Genomic DNA, 21,398 nt, shown 5'->3' on the forward strand with positions numbered 1-21,398 from the left:
TCTCATGTTTGGCTCCTTCTATCTCCCCACACACGCTCTGTCTCTATGTGTCGGTGTCCAGCTTTTTCTCTTGAAAGCCAGAAATCATTTTAATGTGGTCTTTAAATTCCAGTTAATTTGATATAGGAGTTAATGTGACGTTTATATTTTCGGAAACACAAGCTCCCCCAAAGCTTCCCTTTTTTGGAAAGGACATTGACTAATGGATATTAGTGAAGTGAAGTATCACTGTGAACAAATCTTCTCTGGGCTGAAATTCCTTTTTGGAGGTTGTAGCTTGATATAAGTATGAGCTCAACAATGGTGGAAAACTGTGGCGTAGTTTTAACTACATATGTGAAACTCAAGGCCCTGGGGCCAAATCCGGCCTCCTTCTGTAAGTCACAGTAATGCAGCATTAGTGTCTAGCAAAGATGTCGGTGTTTAATCTGATCTAGGGTGCAGTTTTCGGTAGTGACAAATAGAGAAACTCCCAAAAATGGGAAGGAATTTAGTGGAAAACAAGAGGATGTTTGAGCCTCGAAGCTCCTTCTCCTCTGTCTTGAGGCACCTCACCAGCGCAGAGATATTTAGTTTCAGTCTCCAAGCGTATAAAGACAGAGTGACATCACAATCAGGCTCAGCAACAGATATAATTTTCTTTTGGTTTTTTTTCGTCTCCTTGACTCTGTTTAAGACTTTTGGCCCTTTATGTTTGATCCAATTGATCCAGTCAGTAGCTGCTCAAATCTAAGTACATGGCCAAGCCTAGCTCGATCACCATCTTCTTGTTTCTAACCTTTTCTTGCCTATTCTGTGCCATGCCTGGCCATTTGTAGTCATAAAACAGCCATTGTCTCCGTCAAGGACAGGGAGTCCTTGGTTAGAACACTTCGCATGCTCCGAATCCAGGTCCTGCAATACCTTTCCTGTGGGGTCATCTCTTAAAAAACAAGCCCCTGTGCTTGCTTGTTCGTTCAATGGCAAGGTCATAGATGTGTTTATGTGTGTGAACGTAAAAAGTGAGTGATGATGAATGATAATGCTGAGTCAAAGGAGATCTCACACAATTATAGACATCCTTTCATTTATAATTGGAGGTACTCACATGGTGTTGTTCACTCCTCAGTCACCTTTGCTAAGTTTACATTAATGTCTGGTTTTGTGATGTATGGAAGATTACTGGAGAAGTCCTGAAGGTTTGCTCGTAGTATGGCTTTATTATGTGTTGGGGGCTGTCCCACTTGAATGTTCTCAAATACCTCTTTAAATGAAATGTCTTATCCTCAAGAGAATCTTTCAAAACATGGGCTAAGGCTAAACCGACTGGCTGATCCAGGGCCAGGCGCACTGGTTTTATACTTTCAAATACATGCAGAAGCAAGTTTTGTCGAAATGTGGGCAGGTGTGTTCTGAGGTGGTAGCATCTGGCAACCATGTGCTCAGCCTATGACGTGGAAAGTTTTGTGAGGTGATGAGTAGAGGTTCATCCTCAGTGGGACTGTCTGGGGAAAAAAAAAGGTCTCAAGAATTTAGAACAAACAAAATTAATCTCAAAGTATGGAGAGATAACAAGGTATTCTTGTGTGCAACATATCCACTCTTGTCTCTTGGTCAGAAGTATCACTTGCTATCAGTTAAGTTCACTCATTTACTTTGTGGCCCAAGTTGGTTTTAAATATGTCTATCTTCTAGGTGCTCTGTAGAATAGTATCCTGTTTGAAGCTGCCACCTGCTTCTACTGTCATGTTAAAGCTCAGGCTTTATCATGGCCGTCCTGTCCTGTGGACCGTCGGAGATAAGGGCTAGATCTTAAAGCCAGACAGAGTCTGGCAGAGTGCTTTACCGTCTTTATGAGATGTATCTCAACCTTGTACAGAAGACAAGATTGTTAGACTACACCTTAAGCAAATAACAGATCCTTGTTCCTGCGCAGAGAAAATATGCGCCTCAGTCTGGCCTGAAAACTATACATCACTCTCCTCATGTTGGTCTGTGTACTAAGTCCACGATCTCTGCTTATCGTCTCTGACTATGGAGAAGTTCAAAGAGGACGAAAGAACAGTTATCCACTTCTGGCTCTTGTAGTGTAGTGGGTCGTTTGAATAACCAGCGGTCCGGTACACATGGGCAGCCTTGCTTCCGTTACACTGCTCAGTGTAACACCACTGATGTGACTGTGGCATGAATGGATAATGGTTTCTGTATTGCACTGTGTCTTGAATAGCATGACATCTGGGTTCACAGATGTGTGAGCGTAAATGTCCCCTGTCCAACCATCATCTCACTCACAAACAAGTGACAAGAAACCTTCTTCTGAACTTCTGAACAATAGTCTCAGCAAATAATGTATGATCATTTTGAGAGTTTTCTTCTGATCCTCTATCTCATACATATGAATCAAGTTCTTATGTAACAAGTACTGCAGGCTGAAGAATGTAACAAAGCAAATTGGAGGGATGAACCACGGACTCTGGCGTCAACATTCATTTGGTCAAGCCACAGTGAGCTTTCAAGGGACAACACCAAAATATCTCACTGGTCACCATGATGTGAAAGTGTGGCAGACATGAAACAGCTGTGTTAGTGTCAGGATTGAAGTGTGTGTGGGTGTGTGAAGGGGTGGGGGTTATCTTTCTGAGGTGGCAGGAAGTCAATGTCTGGAATGAAGTCAGGACCCAAAAATGGAAGGTGAAAAAGGTTCAAAGGCAAAAATTGAAAGTGTTCAAACAAAAAACGTCTGGGTGACTAGCAGCGTTTTTGAACAAATGATGAAGAAAAGCAGACAGCAAGGGTTTATTGGGAGCCTGAACGGAGACAACTTCGCCCTCTGAGATAAATCACAGAAACCTTTTAGCCATTAGGAGTCAGAGAGCGTGGCCACTTAACCCCTTTTTAAAAACACTGAGGTGTATTTAGAATATTTGACATAAATAACGCCCCGGAAAACCTTTCTGTAAAATCTTGGCTCTCTGCAGAAAACGGCTTCTGACGATACAAGGCAGGAGTTGTAAATGACACGTCTCTTTGTGTATTATCTTCAGCATCAAAGGGAAGCTGTTGAGTTGCTTGACAACATTAGTATCTATTTTTACTCCAGATCTCCCAGCGGGAATCCCATTTCCCTTCCCCTCTTCTAGCCCTTTTTCTGTCTCCCTCTCTTCACTCAACATTCCTTTAAACCACACATAACAGAGCAATGATCATAGCACAAGGTCTCAATCCTTTGCAGCTTTCTGAGGAACTGAAAATGAGGTTTGATGCTACAGTCACATATAAATAGTTTGTTCCCACAAAAATCATCCACTTTTGTCATGCATTTTATTTGATGCGGGGAAATCACGGCACATTCAGCAGAGACCACATCTCATCATTGTTTCAGGCAGATCTGTCAAGCACAGTCGGGGAGGGTGCTAAAAGAGAAAGGGTTTGTGGTCCAGGTCTTGGGCCCAATAAGTACCAGTGAAATTCCCGCAACAGAGACGGTGAGCTCGGAATACAAAGGTACAAAGCCAAAATACTTTGGCTCTTAGAATGTTTACGCCTGCAGTGCATCATGGGATATGTTGCTATTTCAATTATAATAACTTGAGTACACCACGGAAACACTCATGTAGTTGAGTAGGATTGGGGGATTGGAGGATTATGACAATCTAATAATAGCATTGTAGTTGCTTAATATGAAGAGCAGTGCTGTCGTCAGGGCTGTGCCCAGACTAGAACAGACCAAACTGAATACAGATCAGTTCTTGACTTATTCCGAAAAAAGGGACTGCAGTTTATTTTGCAGTGAGAAATAAGAGTCTGTCTGACTAGACTGATGCTTCTGTCTTCTGTATTCACTTCTTCGTCTTCTTCTTCTCTGCTCTCACATTAGTTTCAGTTACAACGCTAGTGAAAAGGACTTGGAAGTATTCATCCATTAAGTTAGTTTGGATTCTTGTGTGATTTTTGTTCTTCTCCTGGTAAATGTTGCCATTGTAATGTTAGCTCGTAACAAGGATGCTCAATGAGTGCATGAGGGATTCATTGAAAAAAAAAAAGGCTCCAAATAGAAACATCAGACATGATCACCAGAGTCAGACTGCTCAGCAGTACCAGGTTATTTCTGGGTGGCGTCCCAGGTTCTTTCCGCTTTCTCCGTTCATTCGGATTTTCCAGTGGATGCAGCGGTGCCTTTAAGCTTTTTGGACTATTCATCGCTCCTGCTTTGATGTGGGGTCGAATTGCAGAACACATCAGATAAGAAAACATTGCAAGCTGACCTGAGGGGGGCTGCAGGAGAAGAAAAGGCACTGAATGAACATTTCAACACAGAGCAATGTGAAAGTAAATGAGGCAGTGTCCATTTATGCATGACATTCATGGAAAATATTTCATTCTGGATTTCGAAGAACTATATTGAGCAATATTGAACAGTTCATTCGCGCTTTATGTGTCTTCTCATGACTTAACGGTTTAAAATCGCTGGTTGCAACTTCCTCTGCCTGCAGTATCTTTATGACAACTGCTTGCTCAGGCCTTAGAATCGAGACTCCAACCTTCAGAGGTTCATGGCGGTAATTTGCAAATGACACATGACTATATTTATGAGTTTTCATGGCAGATATTGTCATCACTTGGGCATAAACTTGACATCTGGGATGGCAGTTACCTCTGGGTGAACTGTGATGTACCTGCCACTGAAGACTCAAGACTGTTGAAACACGTAAATGCACATGATTTTATAAACTTTCATTGAAGTCGATCGCTCTGACTTAAATGACCTCTTCTCACTGTCACTCTCAGACGTTCCATTATTCATCACAGATGTGCAGTTCTCACTCTCAAAACTGTGTTTGGACCAAATAAAATGCTGCTGAGACTCTTTCTCCTCGAAGCTAGCACTCACTGGTTTCTCCAGTCAGGGCTGGAATTCTTCCAGAATTTACAACAGCACAAGATGATCTGCAGCCTCCTCTTGACTTCCACAACTCTTGCAGTGTTCATGTCATCAGTCAGTGAAGACCATGATTTTAGAGGACTCTAATCTTTTGCCTTGGTGAATCCATGGTCTCCTGCGAAGGTTCGACCATCGCAAAGGTGACACTTCGCTTCTTCTTGTTTTCCTCATCACTGATGGAAAAAATGAATTGACAGAGAGCAACTAAGGAAATATACCGGCCATAAACTGGTAGATAAAGTCAAATATTTTCCCAGACAGGCGGCGTCTGTTCGTTGGACTTCTGGTTCATTTTCTGAAAGATTTTACTAGTTGAAGTTAAAGCTGTCTTGGTCTGAAATCCAACCCATGCCACCTGAGAACCTTCAGCCGCACATTGTCAAACTGCTTGTAACAAGTTCTTCTAAAGCATAGGTTGAAATTGCAAGGTAAGCAGACCTCTTCCATGAATATTTGGAAAATACTGGTTTGCAGAGTAGAAAGAATTTAGTTAGTTTAGTAGAATTTAGTTTTTATAACTGTAAACATAAATATACTGTAAATGAAGTACCTATGTTGCTGAAAACCTCAGTGAGATTTCATTCAATTTTCTCCTGTAGTGTTGTATTAAAATCAAAAGAAAACCAATAATTAGCCATGAATAAACATATAGCATGACACGTTTCAAGGTAAGAGAGGTATCAGGAGTCAGTGGAGGGAAAAGGCGCGACTTCACATCTGGCCTGATTTTCCTCACTTTTGACATGATCACGTACCGGAGAGAATGTGGAGCAAGTTTTCTTTGGCTGTAATTCATGTCTTTTTTTTCAGTGAAGGCAAGTAGTTATGCATTAAAGTCAAAACTGGATAGAATATCTCAAACACTTATTTCCCCTGGTATTCAGCTGGAGCAGCAGAATAAATCACAGAGGAGAAGGAGTGGCTGACGCAAGCCCAAAAAATAAATCAGATTCACTCAGCTTTCCAAACTGAAAGAAAAACAATGACACGTTTCGAGTTCTTCTAGCAGCATTGTGTAACGCTTCATTTGTTATGATGTGTCGAAGGGAGCCAAAAACTGCTTCACATTGGCCCTTACGTCCCCCTGGACTCACTTTAGTGTGTTGTGCTGCCATCTAGTGTCCAGAAAAGAACACTGCACTGCAGTCCAGCAAGACACTTTAAAACCAAGACAAGAGATGCATGGTTGCTCCCCTGGATTTCACTCACCGTCTGTTCTAATGGTCTGGACATAGAATATAGAGTCAATGAAACCCCGCTACCTTCAAACTTGTTTAAACAGAACCAGCACATGAGAAGTGACCAACAGTTAGATCAGAGCTGAGCATTGGGAAGATCCAGAACAGTCACATCCATGAATAATTATGGTCTGTTGGCTGTCGCTGAAAACTCGAGTGCACTAATTTATGGTCATTTTTCTTCAGTTGTATGAGCGGAGAATTCACTATACTTATATTATTATATATTACTGGTCAGGACACACACTATTATACTACTTATAATATTCATTATACTGCATATGTAGTGGGTTTATTTAATTATTATTATTATTGTCATTATTTATGATAGTCTGGATTTTGTCACCTTAACCACCGAGCTTAGTTGGTGCAGCTTATAACATCTCTTGATAGGATTCAATATAATCTCAGTGACCGGGTCACATACTGACGAACACACACACACACACACACACACACACACACACACACACACACACACACACACACACACACACACACACACACACACACACAGATAGAGGAATGGTTGTTGTCGTAGAGATGCTTTCATGATATTGGGAGCCAGTTAACTTCTGTTTACATGTTTCATCCTCCTATAGTATGATAACAAAACATTTAATGTTTATAACATGAAGGATGAGCCTGACCACCAGAGGGACACTTCAGATCAGAAGATTCTCAGGGGAAAGAAGGATGATCGTCTGCTTGCATCAGTTCATGGTAAGAGAGTTTTAAAGAAGAACGAATGCATTCATTTACATAAAATGTCATTTATTGCAGTATATTGAACAATATAATACAATATAATTACTGTACTTGTAATGTCTTCTTTCAGTTTGCACAGTTTCCATCTGATCATATTAAGAAGATTGCAGCTGCTGGGGTTGTCAGTTCATTGGTTGTAAAGCATTCACTTCAAACTTTATGTTTAGGAATTCCATGAACGGCTCCCTGCCTTGTCCATAGAGGAAGGAGGCTGCCATTAAACCTCACACGTGAAGAAGAAGATTCAACAAATGCCTCCATGTTGGCGTTCAATTTCTACTTGTCCACTCTAAGCTGCGTCTTCAGTTCAAATGTCCATGTTTGGGCTTCAGATCCTCCTGGTCCTTGTGCTATCCCTGTGTTTACTGCCCCTTCCAGCAAAGGGATCATTGTTTCGCTTTGGTGTCGTGGGTCCTTGGAGTTGTGATCCTCTGTTTGCCAAAGCTCTTCCCCATGTGGCAGCACAGCTTGCTGTCAGTCACATCAACAAAGATCCATCTTTATCAAAGGCCACTCGATTTGACTATTCGGTGCTGCAGGTAAAACCAAAAATACTAGTTTTGTTGTGAATATGAAGTGACCGATGGAAATCTCTAGGAGCCATGTGAGACGTCCAGGGGTTTGGAGGCTTTTATAGGTTTCCACACCAAAGCCTCAGGATACATTGGACCTGGTAACCCGGGCTACTGTGATGCTGCATCAATGTTGAGCAAAGGATGGAACAAAGTGAGTTGGAATGTTTGTTGTTTTACTCTGAATCTCAACTTTCCCATTTTAAAACCACTGAAATCCCATTAAGCCATCGTTTGCTTGGAGCTGTGTTGGCTATGAGTTAGACGATGTTCGCAACCATCCGACCTTCGCTCGCACCATGCCGCGACCCACCTTGGTCCTGATCAGTGTCATGAAGTACTTTAAATGGGCTCACATTGGCATCATATCCACGTCGGAAGAGATCTGGGTGGAGACAGCAATAAAGGTTGGAAATTATTGAAAATGAGTTGAAGAAGATGAATGAGATGAATGAGTTGTTGAAGATGCCAATGAGATCAAGTCCAACCTGTGTCATCCATTGTAAATTAGGCTGGAGAGTCTCTGAGAAGTCACGGCCTGCCAGTTAAATTGGTCACTATCATGGACGACACACCACATGGCATCAGGAAAACCTTGGCCAAAGTTCGACAGATGTGCGAGTTAAAAGGTAACATGCGCAGCCACTTGCACATCATTATAATGGTCATGACGTAAGAAACCATGGACTTAGTCTGTATAACGGAACGGAAGTCATACAGCCAACTGCAGTTCATATTTTCATGAAGTTGTGTGAACCTTTGTCTTTGACTCTCATGGATCCAGCACCTTCAACTTGGCATTTCATTTCTAGTGCTGATCCTCTGCATGCACTCGACACTTATCGGCGGAGTGGCTCAGAAGCACCTGTTGGAGACGGCTTACGACATGAAGATGGTCGATGGCTCCCTGGTCTTTGTCACCTACGACACACTTTTGTACAGCCTCCCCTACCACAATATCAGTTATCCAGCTCTGAAAAGCAACAGCAAACTTCTGCGGGCCTACGACGCCGTGCTGACCATCACCATCGACTCACCTACAGTTTCCTTTTTTGAGGCCTATAAAGAAGCAATGGAAATGGGGGAGGTGGCTCAGACTCTACATCCTAGTCAGGTGATCTGAGACATCCGTTGCTGTACCAAGACTCACATTTTAAATCACAATATACTTTGCACAGGTTTCTCCGTTGTTTGGCACCATCTACAATTCCATCATCTTCATGGCACATGCAGTCCATCGGGTCAGACTTGCTGGCGAGTGGATGTCAGGAGGGAACATGGCTGCAAAGTCACGCAACATAGACTTTCAGGTATGTGTGTCCTGACCAATGATCAGACTTCTACTGCCCTTGCTGGAAACAGCGCTCAATACCTTGCACTGTGTAACAATAATGTGTGACTACTACCACTGATGCATTGGGCTTGGAAGGGTCAACAGGCCAGCCATGAATTCCTAAAATCGTGATCGCCATTTCTGACTGAAGCTTACTCACGTCTCCAAAGTGTCCCAACAACAGAGAACCTGTGTCTACCAAAATCTGTAGTAAATGACATGTTCACATTGTTTCCATTTCAGGGCTTCAGTCATCGCATCAAGTCCAACAGTGCTGGAGCCGTTCTGCTCGACTACCTCATACTGGACACTGATGGACTCTCTCCTGAGCTGAAGCCCACATACAGGTAGTTCAGAAAAATATTGCTGACTAGAGGAATACAAGATTTTTTTTTAAAATGTCAATCGGTGAGTAGAGATCAGATGTTAAGATAATGAATTGTAACCATTTTGTTGTTTGACGACAGGATTGACATGGAGGTTGGCATGGTCAGGTACTTGGGTCGAGATATTCACTTCCCACGTGGATATGGACCCAGGAGAGATGCCTCGTGTTGGTTTACTCCTGGAGTCATCTGCTCAGGGGGTGAGACATATCCACACAAGACCACACAGACACAAACCCCCAAAGTGTTCTCCAGTGCTGTGTTTTTTAACCAATGTGCCGAGAGAGACTGTCAGGTGTGCCGTGCTAAATGATCCAATTTCATCCACTTTGTCAGGAGGTAGAGGTGGGCGATATGATGACATTACATCATGAACAATTAGAACGTGTTGACAATTTGCCAATGTGAGGAGATAACGTGGATTCGGTCATATTGATTCTATACACTATAGATCTATGCTGATGCGCTGATTCACCCCTCTTATGGAACTTAATGAAAGGTTTACTTCCACAAAAATATTGCTGGTTGCATTAACGTAGACCCCTGACTCTTGGACCAATGTGTCTCCCTGAATCTAAATTATAAACTCAGTATTTAAAGTCATGTGGTGTCCACCAATTGACTTCTCGTCCATAGGTGTTGACCTCTTCTCCACCATTTGCATCTTTTTTGGAGCAATCGCTGCATTTGTCTTTGCTATGACATCGACATACTGTGCCAGGTAAAAGTGGATTTACTTCTCATCATTTGGTTTTTCCAAAAGTGTTCATTTATTTAAATCCTCAGCTGCACATGGTCACTGTTAATTATAGTTCTTATCTTATCCGAGTTCTCTGAAAATAAACTGTGCTGTTACTGTATCCACGCCAAAAATGTTTAGCCCCATCTGAAACATTTTCTTCCCTCTTTAGGAGATGCATCAGTCAGATTCGTCTGGTCAGGGGACCAAACAAGATCTTACTCACACTGGCTGACGTCACCTTCATCAACCCGTCACTCAGCAACAAGGTCAGCTGACTTCCTTCATACCTAAATGAATGAATATTGGTTTTCGTTGAGTTTTTGTTGTAATATTTAAAATGAAAACCGCACCCTTCTACAGAAACTGAGTCTGGATGACAGTCGTGCCAGTGGCATGAAGAGTATATCCGACCACCACCCAGTGTCTTCAGTCTCCACGATGTCGCCGGCCACCTATGAGAACTCTAATGTTGTTATTTATGAGGTTTGTCACTGCAAGTCAAATTAGTAATTGAATGGTATAAGAATATTTGCCACAAGAAGCCACATTTTTCAATTTGAATGAATTTGGTTCATTACTGAATCAAATGATGGACCCATACAGCCATTTAAACAACAAAGTATTGGTTATTTTGCATCAGTTTGACAGTAGCACAATAAATCACGATGGTGGCTATATTCAAGGTTTTATATCACCTTATTTAAACTAAAGCTCTTTTCATGTCTTGAAAATATTTGTATAAGAATTTCAAATACAGCCAGAGTAGTGGAAACCCTGGCCATTGTGTAGTGAAAAACATCCCTGAACAAAATATTCTTTTTGTTTGCTTTTGTTCAGGGATTCCTCCATGTTTGTTGTTGTTGTTATCATCCTAGCTGCCACGTGTCTTGTGCATCAGTGTGATCAGTGAACCAGGAACTCCTGCACTGGAGCGCAAACTGTTAGATAAATTCGAATAAATTAAATTATTTTATAATAAGGTTGTTAGTTAGGATAAATATACCCAAATTACAATTCTAAACAAAGGCAAAATTAAATTTTCATATAAAGGCATCGAGCAAACAGGAAAAATATCTTTAAAAATATCAATATGGACAATATAAATATAAACTTTTGACTGAAAATTAATTGAAACCTCAAAGGGAAATCTTTGTAATAATACATAGCAATGGGCCAGCTTTTTTTTGTTTGTTTGTGTCACACATCGTCATGGGTGAAGAAAAATGGACAAATGTTTAATATCAATGTGTAGAGAGACCAAAAGCAACCAGCCTTCATTCAGACCATAGGTGCAAAACAAAAAAAAAATAGTTTCTAATGTTTATTCATTTACTTATTTGGTCAATCACAGTTACCGACAGGCTTTTTGCATAAGGCTGCTTCAGGAGGCAACACTTCTACACGCCATATTTGTTTTCTCTCTTCAAGGGTGACTGGGCTTGGCTGAAGAGACTCCCTGATGGATCATTTGGACGCATAAATCCAAAAACTAGTGACGTCTTTGAATTGGTATGTGGCTGTTGTTCTGGATTTCAGTAGGATCTGTGAAATTCATTTCTTGAACGTGACAAAAAAACTTTTCAAGATGAAAGACATGCGGCACGAAAACGTCAATCCTTTCCTGGGCTTCTTCCACGACTGTGGTGTGTTTGCCATAGTGACGGAATTTTGCTCCAGAGGAAGTTTAGAGGACCTGTTGCTTAGTGATGATGTCAAGCTCGACTGGATGTTCAAGTCATCTCTGCTGCTGGATCTCATCAAGGCGAGTTAAGATGGGGACAGCAAAACAAACTCAAGCTTCATAAGCCGTAATATTTTGACAGGGCATGAAGTACCTTCACCACCGTAACGTCTGTCACGGTCGTCTCAAGTCTCGGAATTGTGTGGTGGATGGACGCTTTGTTCTGAAAGTCACCGACTACGGCTACATTGAAGTTCTAGAGGCTCAACGATTCCCGCGCCTGGATTCACCTACCGATGGTAGTCTGACAGATAACCATGTTCAAATGCACGGCACTAACTAAATGTATCTCAGACCTTTTGTGGACGGCGCCAGAAATCCTGAGGAGTGGTCACGCACAGCTTCATGGGACACTATCTGGTGACGTGTACAGCTTTGCCATCATCATGCAGGAGGTGGTGATCAGGGGACCACCATTTTGCATGCTGAATTTATCTGCTGCAGGTGAGCTATAAACTGACCCTGGGTCCTTGTAGATGCACAGTAGCATGGAGCTTGCCCTGCAGATTGCTAATAGCAGAAGGCTCTCAGTGGAATCTCTCTTGTTTGTGTCTTCCAATGTGCATTCCTAGATTGTTCAGCAAACTCATAGTTACAATCCTGTTGTTGTTTTAACCATTTAGAGTCCTGTATATTCCAGTACAACTTCATTCATGATTTTAATATGAAACTCTTTTTACCTGCAGAGATCATAGAAAAGCTGCATAAGCCCCCTCCTCTTTGCCGCCCTGTGGTCAGTCCTGACTATGCACCTCTAGAGTGTATCCAGCTGATGAAACAATGCTGGAATGAGCAACCTGACAAGAGGCCTGGCTTTGAAGAGATCTTCGACCAGGTTTGCTCACGCAGATGATCAGGCTGCTTTTGTCTTGATTGTGAAATGCTAGAATTCTCTCTTAGTTTAAGAACATCAACAAGGGAAGGAAGACCAACATCATAGACTCCATGTTGCGCATGTTGGAGCAGTACTCTTCTAATTTGGAAGAACTGATCCGAGAGCGAACTGAAGAGCTGGAGATTGAGAAACAGAAGACAGAGAAGCTGCTGACACAAATGTTACCCCCGTAAGATTTACAAAAAAAATCATTTTCAGTCAATATCATGGAAACATTTTGCCCCTAACTCTTTAAGCTGAATCTGTTCTCTGGCCAGGTCTGTGGCTGAGGCGCTGAAGATTGGTGGCACAGTAGTGCCTGAGTACTTTGCCAGCGTCTCTCTTTATTTCAGTGACATTGTGGGATTCACAACCATCTCAGCCAACAGCGAGCCCATCGAAGTGGTCGACCTGCTCAACAGCTTGTACACACTTTTCGATGCCATAATAGGGAATCATGATGTCTACAAGGTGGATTCAGTGGCTTCAGCTCTGAATCAAGAACATCGCCTGGGTGACGACTTGAGTTGTGTTTCAGGTGGAGACTATTGGAGATGCCTACATGGTGGCGTCAGGTGTGCCGGTTCCTAACGGTGACCGCCATGCAGCAGAAATAGCCAACATGTCCCTCGATATTCTGAGTGCCGTGGGGTCATTCAAGATGAGACACATGCCGGACGTTCCTGTTAGGATAAGGATCGGACTTCACACTGGTAAGAGTCTTCATCCATGTATGAGAAAGTTTGAAAACAAAGACTGAAAACAAATTTGAAAAGTGTGCATGGATGCTAGTTTCACACAGCATTTAGATGGAAATGAATTCTGCTCATTGCAGACCATCTTTAAACAAACCAGTAACCCAAACACAACAAAATGCAACTGTCTGGAAGTGAGGAATGGGAAAGGTAGTCTGAAATAAAGAGAGAGACTGCTTTGGTGAGATAACCCAATTGGTTTGTGTTCTGAAGGTCCCATTGTAACAGGAGTTGTGGGTCTCACTATGCCTCGCTACTGCTTGTTTGGAGACACAGTCAACACCGCCTCTCGTATGGAGTCAAGTGGCTTACGTGAGTAACTGAGCCTTAGTTCACGTTAACAATAAACGCACTACAAATTGAATTCAAGAGGATGCATTGTTTGTTGCAGCCTACAGGATCCATGTTCATCAGAGCACCGTGAAGATCCTGCGACAACTGAATCTGGGCTACAAACTTGAACTTAGAGGCAGAATTGAGATCAAGGTTTTATATTTAAAAAATATGAATATGGCTTTTGTTCCGAGGCTTCTTTGCCTGCAGTGTGGGGTCTCTTTACATTTCTGCATGTTCTTCTATTCAGGGAAAAGGTGTAGAGGAGACATACTGGCTTGTGGGAAGAGACGGCTTCACCAAACCTCTTCCAGTTCCACCCGAGATCAAGTCAGGGTATGTATGATGTTCCATCTGATCCATCAATATCAGTAATAATAATCACTTGACTACCCATTAATTACATCAAATTAAAAAAGTGATATCAAAAGCCTTTATATTGGCTTTAACCTATTGGATATTTTATTATGTTTGCTATATAATTTTGAATTGCATAGTATGTAGTAGTAGTACATACTAGTACATAGCATGTTCATGTTGTGTATATATAATTACGATTATTTATTTTTTTAATTTATTAATTACGACTAAAATAATTTAATCTCATTTAATATTATAAAATTGAAATTCTTATACAAATATTTTCAAGACATTACAAGCGCTTGAGTTTAAATAAGGTGATATAAAACCTTGAATATAGCCACCATCTTGATTTATTGTCCTATTGTCAAACTGATGCAAAATAAGCAATATTTTGTTGTTTAAATGGATGTATGGGTCCATCATTTGATTCGGAAATATACCAAATTCATTCAAATTGAAGAATGTGGCTTCTTGTGGCAAATATTTTTATACCATTCAACTGTGATTCATTGACATTAAATAATCACAAATTCTCAAATATATATATATATATATATATATATATATATATATATATATATATATATATATATATATATATATATAATACATAAAAGGGTGTCTTTGGTAACATTGTTTACAGATTTTAATTGTCTTCATTTTTTATTTTCATTCACTTAAAGAAATGATAATAAAGGAAATATAATCTAATCAATGTAATTTACCATTGCAAATGCTTCAGTAAATACATGTGGTGTGAAGTGTGAAACAAAGCATAGCTGTCAATATGTTTTCTTTGTGACAGTTGTCTTGTTTCACTGAAAAAAACGTAATAAAAACTTGTCATTAAAACTTTTAGGGCCAAAGCCCAATTAAGACTGTGGAGCCAAGACAAGACTTTCCTGTCCAAAAGTCGCTTATGTTAATAAAGGAAATTGTGAAGCTGCTACAGATGTAGCAGTGATAGGAAGACCTACAGTAGGGACTGAGAGAGGAAGATTATTTGCCCTGATGCTGAGCGAGTGCCAATGGCCACCAGACAAGACCAGCCATCGGTTTAAACTTGTGTGTTTGCTGGCTTCACACTGTTCACTTCGTTTCGACAGGCAAATGGTCCATGGGCTGCAGATGGCAGAGATAGCCCAGTACAAGAAACGGAAAGCCGAGAAACAGCAACAAGAACAACTTGCAAAGAAGAAAAACTGAGGTAATGTTATGCATTCTAAAAATGTATAACATTACTTGCCATGTCAACTTCATGGCCTGTCTGTTTATGAAGAGCTAGCGCTACATGTAGCAGCAGGTACAATTTGGCCCACTGAGATGTTTAAGAGCTGAGAATTTGAATCTTAACTTTAAATACATTTTTGACTAGCTAACTGAATCACTTGAAATGCAATACTTCTTCAGATAATGTTTACATTCTTAAACACCAACGAGAAGCTAACACTTAATGTATCACAAGCATTACTTGCCTTTGTACTGTGCAGTAGCACTGTCAAGCTAGCATCTCATTTTGCTTCTAAAGCCATCCAATATTGGCTCTATATGAAAAAAAAACAGGTCAAAAACCAGCTTGTTGTAGTATGAGTTTGTAGTTTTTGAATGAAGTGTAAGGTAGCGTTAGTAAGTCTTGGCATCTTCCATCCTCTTCCACATCTCGCAGGCAAAACTCAGTTCTTCTACTTTACAAGTTTTCAAAATCTGAATTCTGATCTCCTGTCTTCAACCCAAAATTATGTTAATGCTGTCCCGTCTGTTTTTTTCTCTCTTTTTCCATTTTCTCTCCTCAGCATCCCCATGAACGAGACAAAGGACATGAAGCGGGTCTTTCACAAATCTGTTAAGTTGCTCACTCATATCCGCGCGGTGACTCAGCTCCACATGCCCGAGGAAGAGGCTAACGTCATGCTGGCACACCATTAACAACTTTTCACATGGAGTCGCTGGGTGTTTTACAACTGTAGCTTTGGTTTTGTATCCTTATTATTCCACATACAACACTTCTCTTACTCTTTGACTGCTTCTTCAAACAGAAATTCCTGTGACAACAAAGCTAGTCACAGTAGTTCATTCCTCCATTTATTCAATCACAGTACCCCTCTTCAACAGTCTGGTGTAACTGCTGTATAATATGCATCTTATTACATTTAAATGGCAATAAAGGGGTGAACGTTTTGTAATGAAACATGCTGCACAATAATATTGTTCGCCATTTCTTATATTCTACGTTCTTTCCTGTGCAAAGGTTGCTCATTTTAATAAACAAAAATGTGAAGCTGCGACAGGTTGAACTGCTTATAGGAAGTAGGAACTGAGTGAGGAAGATTATCTGACCCTGTAGATCCCAGCTTTGCTGAGTCAGCACTGTTCTGCATCTCCATGTAAATACTCAGAGGACTTTGTCTGATTACCACGACTGTTGTTCATCTGAACTTTCTCCATACTGCACTCATGTTATGATTTGAAAACAAGATTAAACTGTAGACTGGAAAGTTGTGTCTGGGGTTCTAGAATTGACCTGGTCCATTACTGCCATATCCAAATACAAGGTAAGGTTGGGCTGAATATTTGAGTGCTTCCATCTAGTTCCTACTGGTGAATCAGCAAACAGAATGTTGTGATGATTGCAAGTGACATGCTTTTTGTTAGATGCATTTGATTCCCAAATAATCAAGCCAAGAACAATACGTTTTGGTACATTGTTGCATGTGTTTGTCAACATGTGTGTCCCATACGCTGCTGGCATGAGCCAACATCTGAAACGGAAATATCAGGTGAAACAATTTAGAGCTGGAAACTAACCGGTTCTACCAAACCGTCCTGGCTTCTTCTGAGATGAATTTGACAAATGTCAGTGATGAACCCTTTTCTGCCAACTCAGCAACTCAGCTACTTCAAACGGTATGTCCAGTGGCTTTGTCATTTGTGCCCACTGTCTGCATTGGTTCGACTAATGCAACCAAAGTGGTGGATCAGTGGAGGATGCCTCCTGCTTGTCTGAGCACTATTAAAGCTCTAGGGAAGTCTGCTTGCTTTGGGGGCTGTGATAGTTATTGTTTAGCTTTTCTATTGGCTCTCTGCTCTGAAAGATTCTCACCTTGCACAGTTGTAATAAAGCTTTACGACCTACAGCCTGGACTGGTATTTTTACAACTTGACAACTTCCAAGAGTTTGTCCTAGACAAGTCACATACTGCCATCTTGTGGTCAGCATGCAAACTACCGTTTGCATTAAGACATCTTCAATGGATGCGCTGGTGCGTGCGTTTTGTGTTTATTATTGAATTATTAATCGTTTGTTCATGAGATACAGGTAGCAGATATTTGTTAAACATACAGTGCGTGTGACAGATGCATGTGTAAATGTGACAAATGTCCTTTTAAAAACATGTATTTGACAATGATTTGACTGAGATTATGAATCATGCGTAAGTGTCAAACAGAAGTCAAACAGATTACAGGCCTTGTGCTTTCAAACTCCAACAGATCTGGACACTTGTCTGGTGCATTAAAGGTTTAGCACTTCAATCTAATATCTAAACACTCCAATATAAACCACGGCTTGATTCTTGGCTCCATGTTTTCCTCCTGGGAATACGGATGAATATGAAACAGTTATCAATTCTTACAGTAGGTGGCGCCCGTGTGCTGTCTGCTAGGACAAAGACCGCTCATGAATACCCGTCACACAAAGAGACATAGTGGACTCGTCAGTCCCCGCATAAAGGAGTAAACATAGAAAGGTGGATTGACATTCAAACATCTTTGACTTGTCCATCTTCTGAGTATTCAACGTTGATGCCCCCAGTTTTGTAGATTAATAATAATGTAATAAAGTAGTAATAATAATAATAATAATAATAACATAATAACAAATATAGTATTGCTATTGATACAACAAATGTAATGTGTTCTAGCAAAGAGATGATACCAATGCATATAATAATAAGAAGAATAAGAATAATAAGAATAATAATAATATCTGATGTTGCTATTAAATGCAAAAAAACAGCAAATCCATTATGTACTATTTTTTGCAACCATTCTGTTGGGATTTATGACATGCAGCATGAGAGTTCAGCCTGGTCAATTGCTCTCAGGGATTGGGTGAGATGTTATAGACATGAGACCTTCTAATACGGGCCTCTGATGTAACAGAAGCAGGGCAACAGTTGACATATTCAATAGCAGTGTACACTTCTGTGTTTATTCCCAACTGATCATAGCCTGACAAAGAAGAGAAAAGTATGTTCAATTGTTCCAGTCAAGCGCTTCTTACTAAATTTGATGGGTCAAAGCCATCTATGAAGCATGGATTTGGAAGATGCATCCACTTGGCACGACATGTTTCTCTCAGTTAGCCAGTGTGCCCACAAATCTGTCAGGTGTCAAAGTTCAGAGCTGAGGATTTACAGTGAGGGATTTACATCAGTTAATGGTGGTTTGTTTGGATGTAGGAGGGGGTTTGTATAGATTATGGTATAGTGATACAGAATATGGAAGAGTATTTATTGGAAGGCTTAGAGGATATTGAGGAATAGGAGGCTGCAGATTAGTTTGGGATTATTGGTCTGCGTGATCTGTTTTCAAGGGACTGACTCCATTAGACTTTATGCTCAGTTTGCGTCGATATAAAAATCTTGTTTTTCTTGTATAAAGACTGACTCCATTAGACTTTATGCTCAGTTTGCGTCGATATAAAAATCTTGTTTTTCTTGTATAAACACCTCTTTTATTTAACCTAAGTTAAACAAAAGGAAATTGAGACATAAAACATAAGTTCTTAAAAAAATATGATAAACCTGCGTGAATTTCTGAATGAAAGACATGGATTTTATTATTTTTTTTTGTATGTGTGTGTGATTTGCATTTTAACATAATAAATGATGAAACTGGGAAATAGCAAACAGAAACTGTGCATCAGAGCATTAAAGATAGTACACAGGTGAAATATGCACACATTACTGATGAACACGCTGCAAAAAAAAAAAAAACTATGTAATGTCATCAGATGCCCGTACAAGTCAGTATTCCTCTCTCTTATTGGGTTGTTTTTGACATTGTGGCAGGGTTGCAAACAGAACATATCGAGCTTTATTCCACTGCACTATGTAAGTAATGTAAAACAAAGATGAATGTGTGATTCACGGGTGTGTGGGCTAATACTAGTTTTCTTTTAAATGTTTGCTAATTGTTGGAAGTTTTACACTTTTCTTGTTTGTCATCTTGTAGATGAAAGGAAAAGTCATTTCATGTGACAGGCCTTTCCTCCACATATATGATATGCGTTCTCCGACTCACTGAGCCAGGTGGTGGGGGCTCACACAATAAGACTTTCCTCTTCCGAGAAACCTCTACCCATGGACTGCCAAGCTGTGCATGCTAGGAACACCTCTCCAGGAAGCATCCTGACTGGAAGCCACCTCATAAAAGTTCCCATTAACAAAGGTGTTGCACTCCACTGCCTGATGATCTCATGCTCCATCCTTCCCTCTTTAATGAACAAGGAACATGAACTCCTCACCCCCTTGTTCCCAGTCTGACTGATACTACCTTAAAGAGGAACGGATACTAATGCACGCCGACAACTCACAGTGTAAACATGTGCTTCTCTTAAATGTTTAGATTTGACTTTGATTTCATTCAACAGTTGCATCACAGACAGCTTTTGAAGTCTTTTGGGAAGTTTTGTCAACAGAAGAGCATTGTACAGTCACATTTTCAGAACTCAGGTAAATGTTTTATGTTCGACCACCAGATTTTGCATCACCGGGACCGTGTGTTGGTTACTTGTAGTCAACGTATGCAAATGGTCACAGTTAATCCATTCGACACAATACCAAGCTATGTTTACCAGATCAAAGGCCACTTTCAACCTTACATATGTGTCCAGACTATTCAACCACTCTTTTTTTCTTGTCTACGCACCAGATACCAAAGAATTGAATCATGTTACGTAGCAATAGTCTTTCTGAGGCTGTAACAAGAGATTAGTTGAATAATTCAAGAAATTTTGTTTTTCATATGTAACTGTTCTCAGAGCATCAGAGCTGGCAGACGAAAAGTGAAGGTTGAGAGGGTTTGTAGCTTGATGGTGTCTCTCACCAGTCAGGGGTCATCGCAGAGCCTGTCATACTTTGCAAAGCAGCTGATATTCCCCCCTGGGAAGAGTTGGGTTGCCTGGCTGCTGGTCCAACGTCATTGTGGACCCGATTGGATCCCGGAATTCCTGGAAGGGACCATGTTGTCCTCTTTGTCATGCGTGAGAGACATAAGTCAAGATCATTTTTGTACTCTTTGTTTGAAAGTGTAGAGCACAAGAGTCAAAACAACCAGTGATTTTAGCCCTGCGCTATTCACTACATTCTCGCCTAAGGTGACGGAGACTGCAATTGTCTTTCTATCGAACCCCTCGCTTGATACGATAATACAGATTCAGCTGATAGGCATCCTCAACTCATAAAGCACCTTTTATGCTTTCAATGTCTGATATAAAATGAAAGGTCATCTTAGAGTAAGACTGACAGGTGGTCCTACATCGCTCCAGGAGCAAATCTCAGTCAGGGAAGGTTACAAATCCTACTGGGCCAGCTGTACACCACATGATCCACAGAAAATACTAAGAGTTGTTGTGCGATAAAGAGATCCAGCAATTTGCTGCACACAAACTGTAGTAGAGGTTTGGGAAGCCGAGCGATGCATTCTCCGCAGTGTGAAAGAACATGGATAGCTCCCCTGGGCTGCAGCGGAACACGGTTCAAACAAATTCCCACGGACTGAACTTAATCTTCATTATGCTCATTAACTAAGCTCTGCTTGTTGCGGACTTCAGGTTAAATTATGCTGCAACTCTTCAAGAGTGTTTGGCTCCAAGTTGTGTGCGGTCGTCCAGTTCTGTTGATGGCTCCACCGCACCATCTGTGCCAAAGCAGAGTTGAGTTTGAACTGAAGGGATAGAGAATGGAGGCCATGTGAGGTCGCCCCAGCAGGCTTGACCTTCACTGACACTACACGTTGGCCGGGGCCCAAATTCATCAGAGGGCTTTCACATGATTGGACCAGCAATGTGTTTGGGTAAACTTAAGGTCCGGCAGGACCGAGGTACACATTCATCAGGACTTCTTCATCACTTTTTTATCCATCTTACCGGGAGCCTATCCCATTTGGGTTCTCCAGAATTTTGTCAAGTCTGACACGTCACGAGGTAAAGAACAAACGCTTGTGCTGCCTTGGCTGTGTATTTCAAACTGCGTTATCCATGATGGACAGTGAAAGTAGTCTTAGAGGGTGAGTAATAAATGGGTTAAGTGCATGAAGTTAGCCCAGTATTGTTGTCTTACATCGTATTTTAATGACTTTATTTTAAAAG

The 21,398-nt window shown here is 41.0% G+C and overlaps 1 protein-coding gene across 3 annotated transcripts; it reads left to right on the forward strand.

Annotated features, from left to right (window-relative positions):
- The first annotated feature begins 6,671 nt into the window (after positions 1 to 6,671).
- Positions 6,672 to 17,149, forward strand: gc2 (guanylyl cyclase 2). Of its 3 annotated transcripts, XM_053860716.1 has the most exons (25): positions 6,672 to 6,882; positions 7,306 to 7,466; positions 7,525 to 7,653; positions 7,727 to 7,906; positions 8,011 to 8,128; positions 8,312 to 8,613; positions 8,678 to 8,809; positions 9,076 to 9,179; positions 9,300 to 9,418; positions 9,855 to 9,939; positions 10,130 to 10,226; positions 10,321 to 10,443; positions 11,389 to 11,469; positions 11,546 to 11,722; positions 11,784 to 11,940; positions 11,996 to 12,139; positions 12,382 to 12,536; positions 12,602 to 12,765; positions 12,854 to 13,046; positions 13,114 to 13,288; positions 13,544 to 13,642; positions 13,722 to 13,816; positions 13,914 to 13,999; positions 15,133 to 15,233; positions 15,820 to 15,966. In XM_053860716.1, exons 1-24 carry the CDS (start codon positions 6,792 to 6,794, stop codon positions 15,230 to 15,232), a joined length of 3,267 nt encoding a protein of 1,088 aa, XP_053716691.1. In that variant the 5' UTR covers positions 6,672 to 6,791; the 3' UTR covers position 15,233; positions 15,820 to 15,966. The 3 variants fall into 3 exon arrangements, with proteins under 3 accessions (XP_053716691.1, XP_053716688.1, XP_053716689.1); XM_053860713.1 differs by lacking the exon at positions 15,133 to 15,233 and having other exon boundaries at positions 15,820 to 17,149; XM_053860714.1 differs by lacking the exon at positions 15,133 to 15,233 and having other exon boundaries at positions 6,737 to 6,882; positions 7,095 to 7,466; positions 15,820 to 17,149.
- The last annotated feature ends 4,249 nt before the right edge of the window (positions 17,150 to 21,398 follow it).

Source organism: Synchiropus splendidus, chromosome 3 (genome assembly GCF_027744825.2).
Source record: "Synchiropus splendidus isolate RoL2022-P1 chromosome 3, RoL_Sspl_1.0, whole genome shotgun sequence".
Classification (NCBI taxonomy): Eukaryota; Metazoa; Chordata; class Actinopteri; order Syngnathiformes; family Callionymidae; genus Synchiropus; species Synchiropus splendidus.

Excerpts from the sequence above, each read along its gene's own strand:
- gc2 (XM_053860713.1), top strand. The coding sequence starts at position 6,792 with ATGAAGGATGAGCCTGACCACCAGAGGGACACTTCAGATCAGAAGATT. Across the intron at positions 13,289-13,543 it reads AAGGATCGGACTTCACACTG|GTCCCATTGTAACAGGAGTT; the intron begins GTAAGAGTCTTC and ends TGTGTTCTGAAG. Across the intron at positions 14,000-15,819 it reads CCACCCGAGATCAAGTCAGG|CATCCCCATGAACGAGACAA; the intron begins GTATGTATGATG and ends TTCTCTCCTCAG.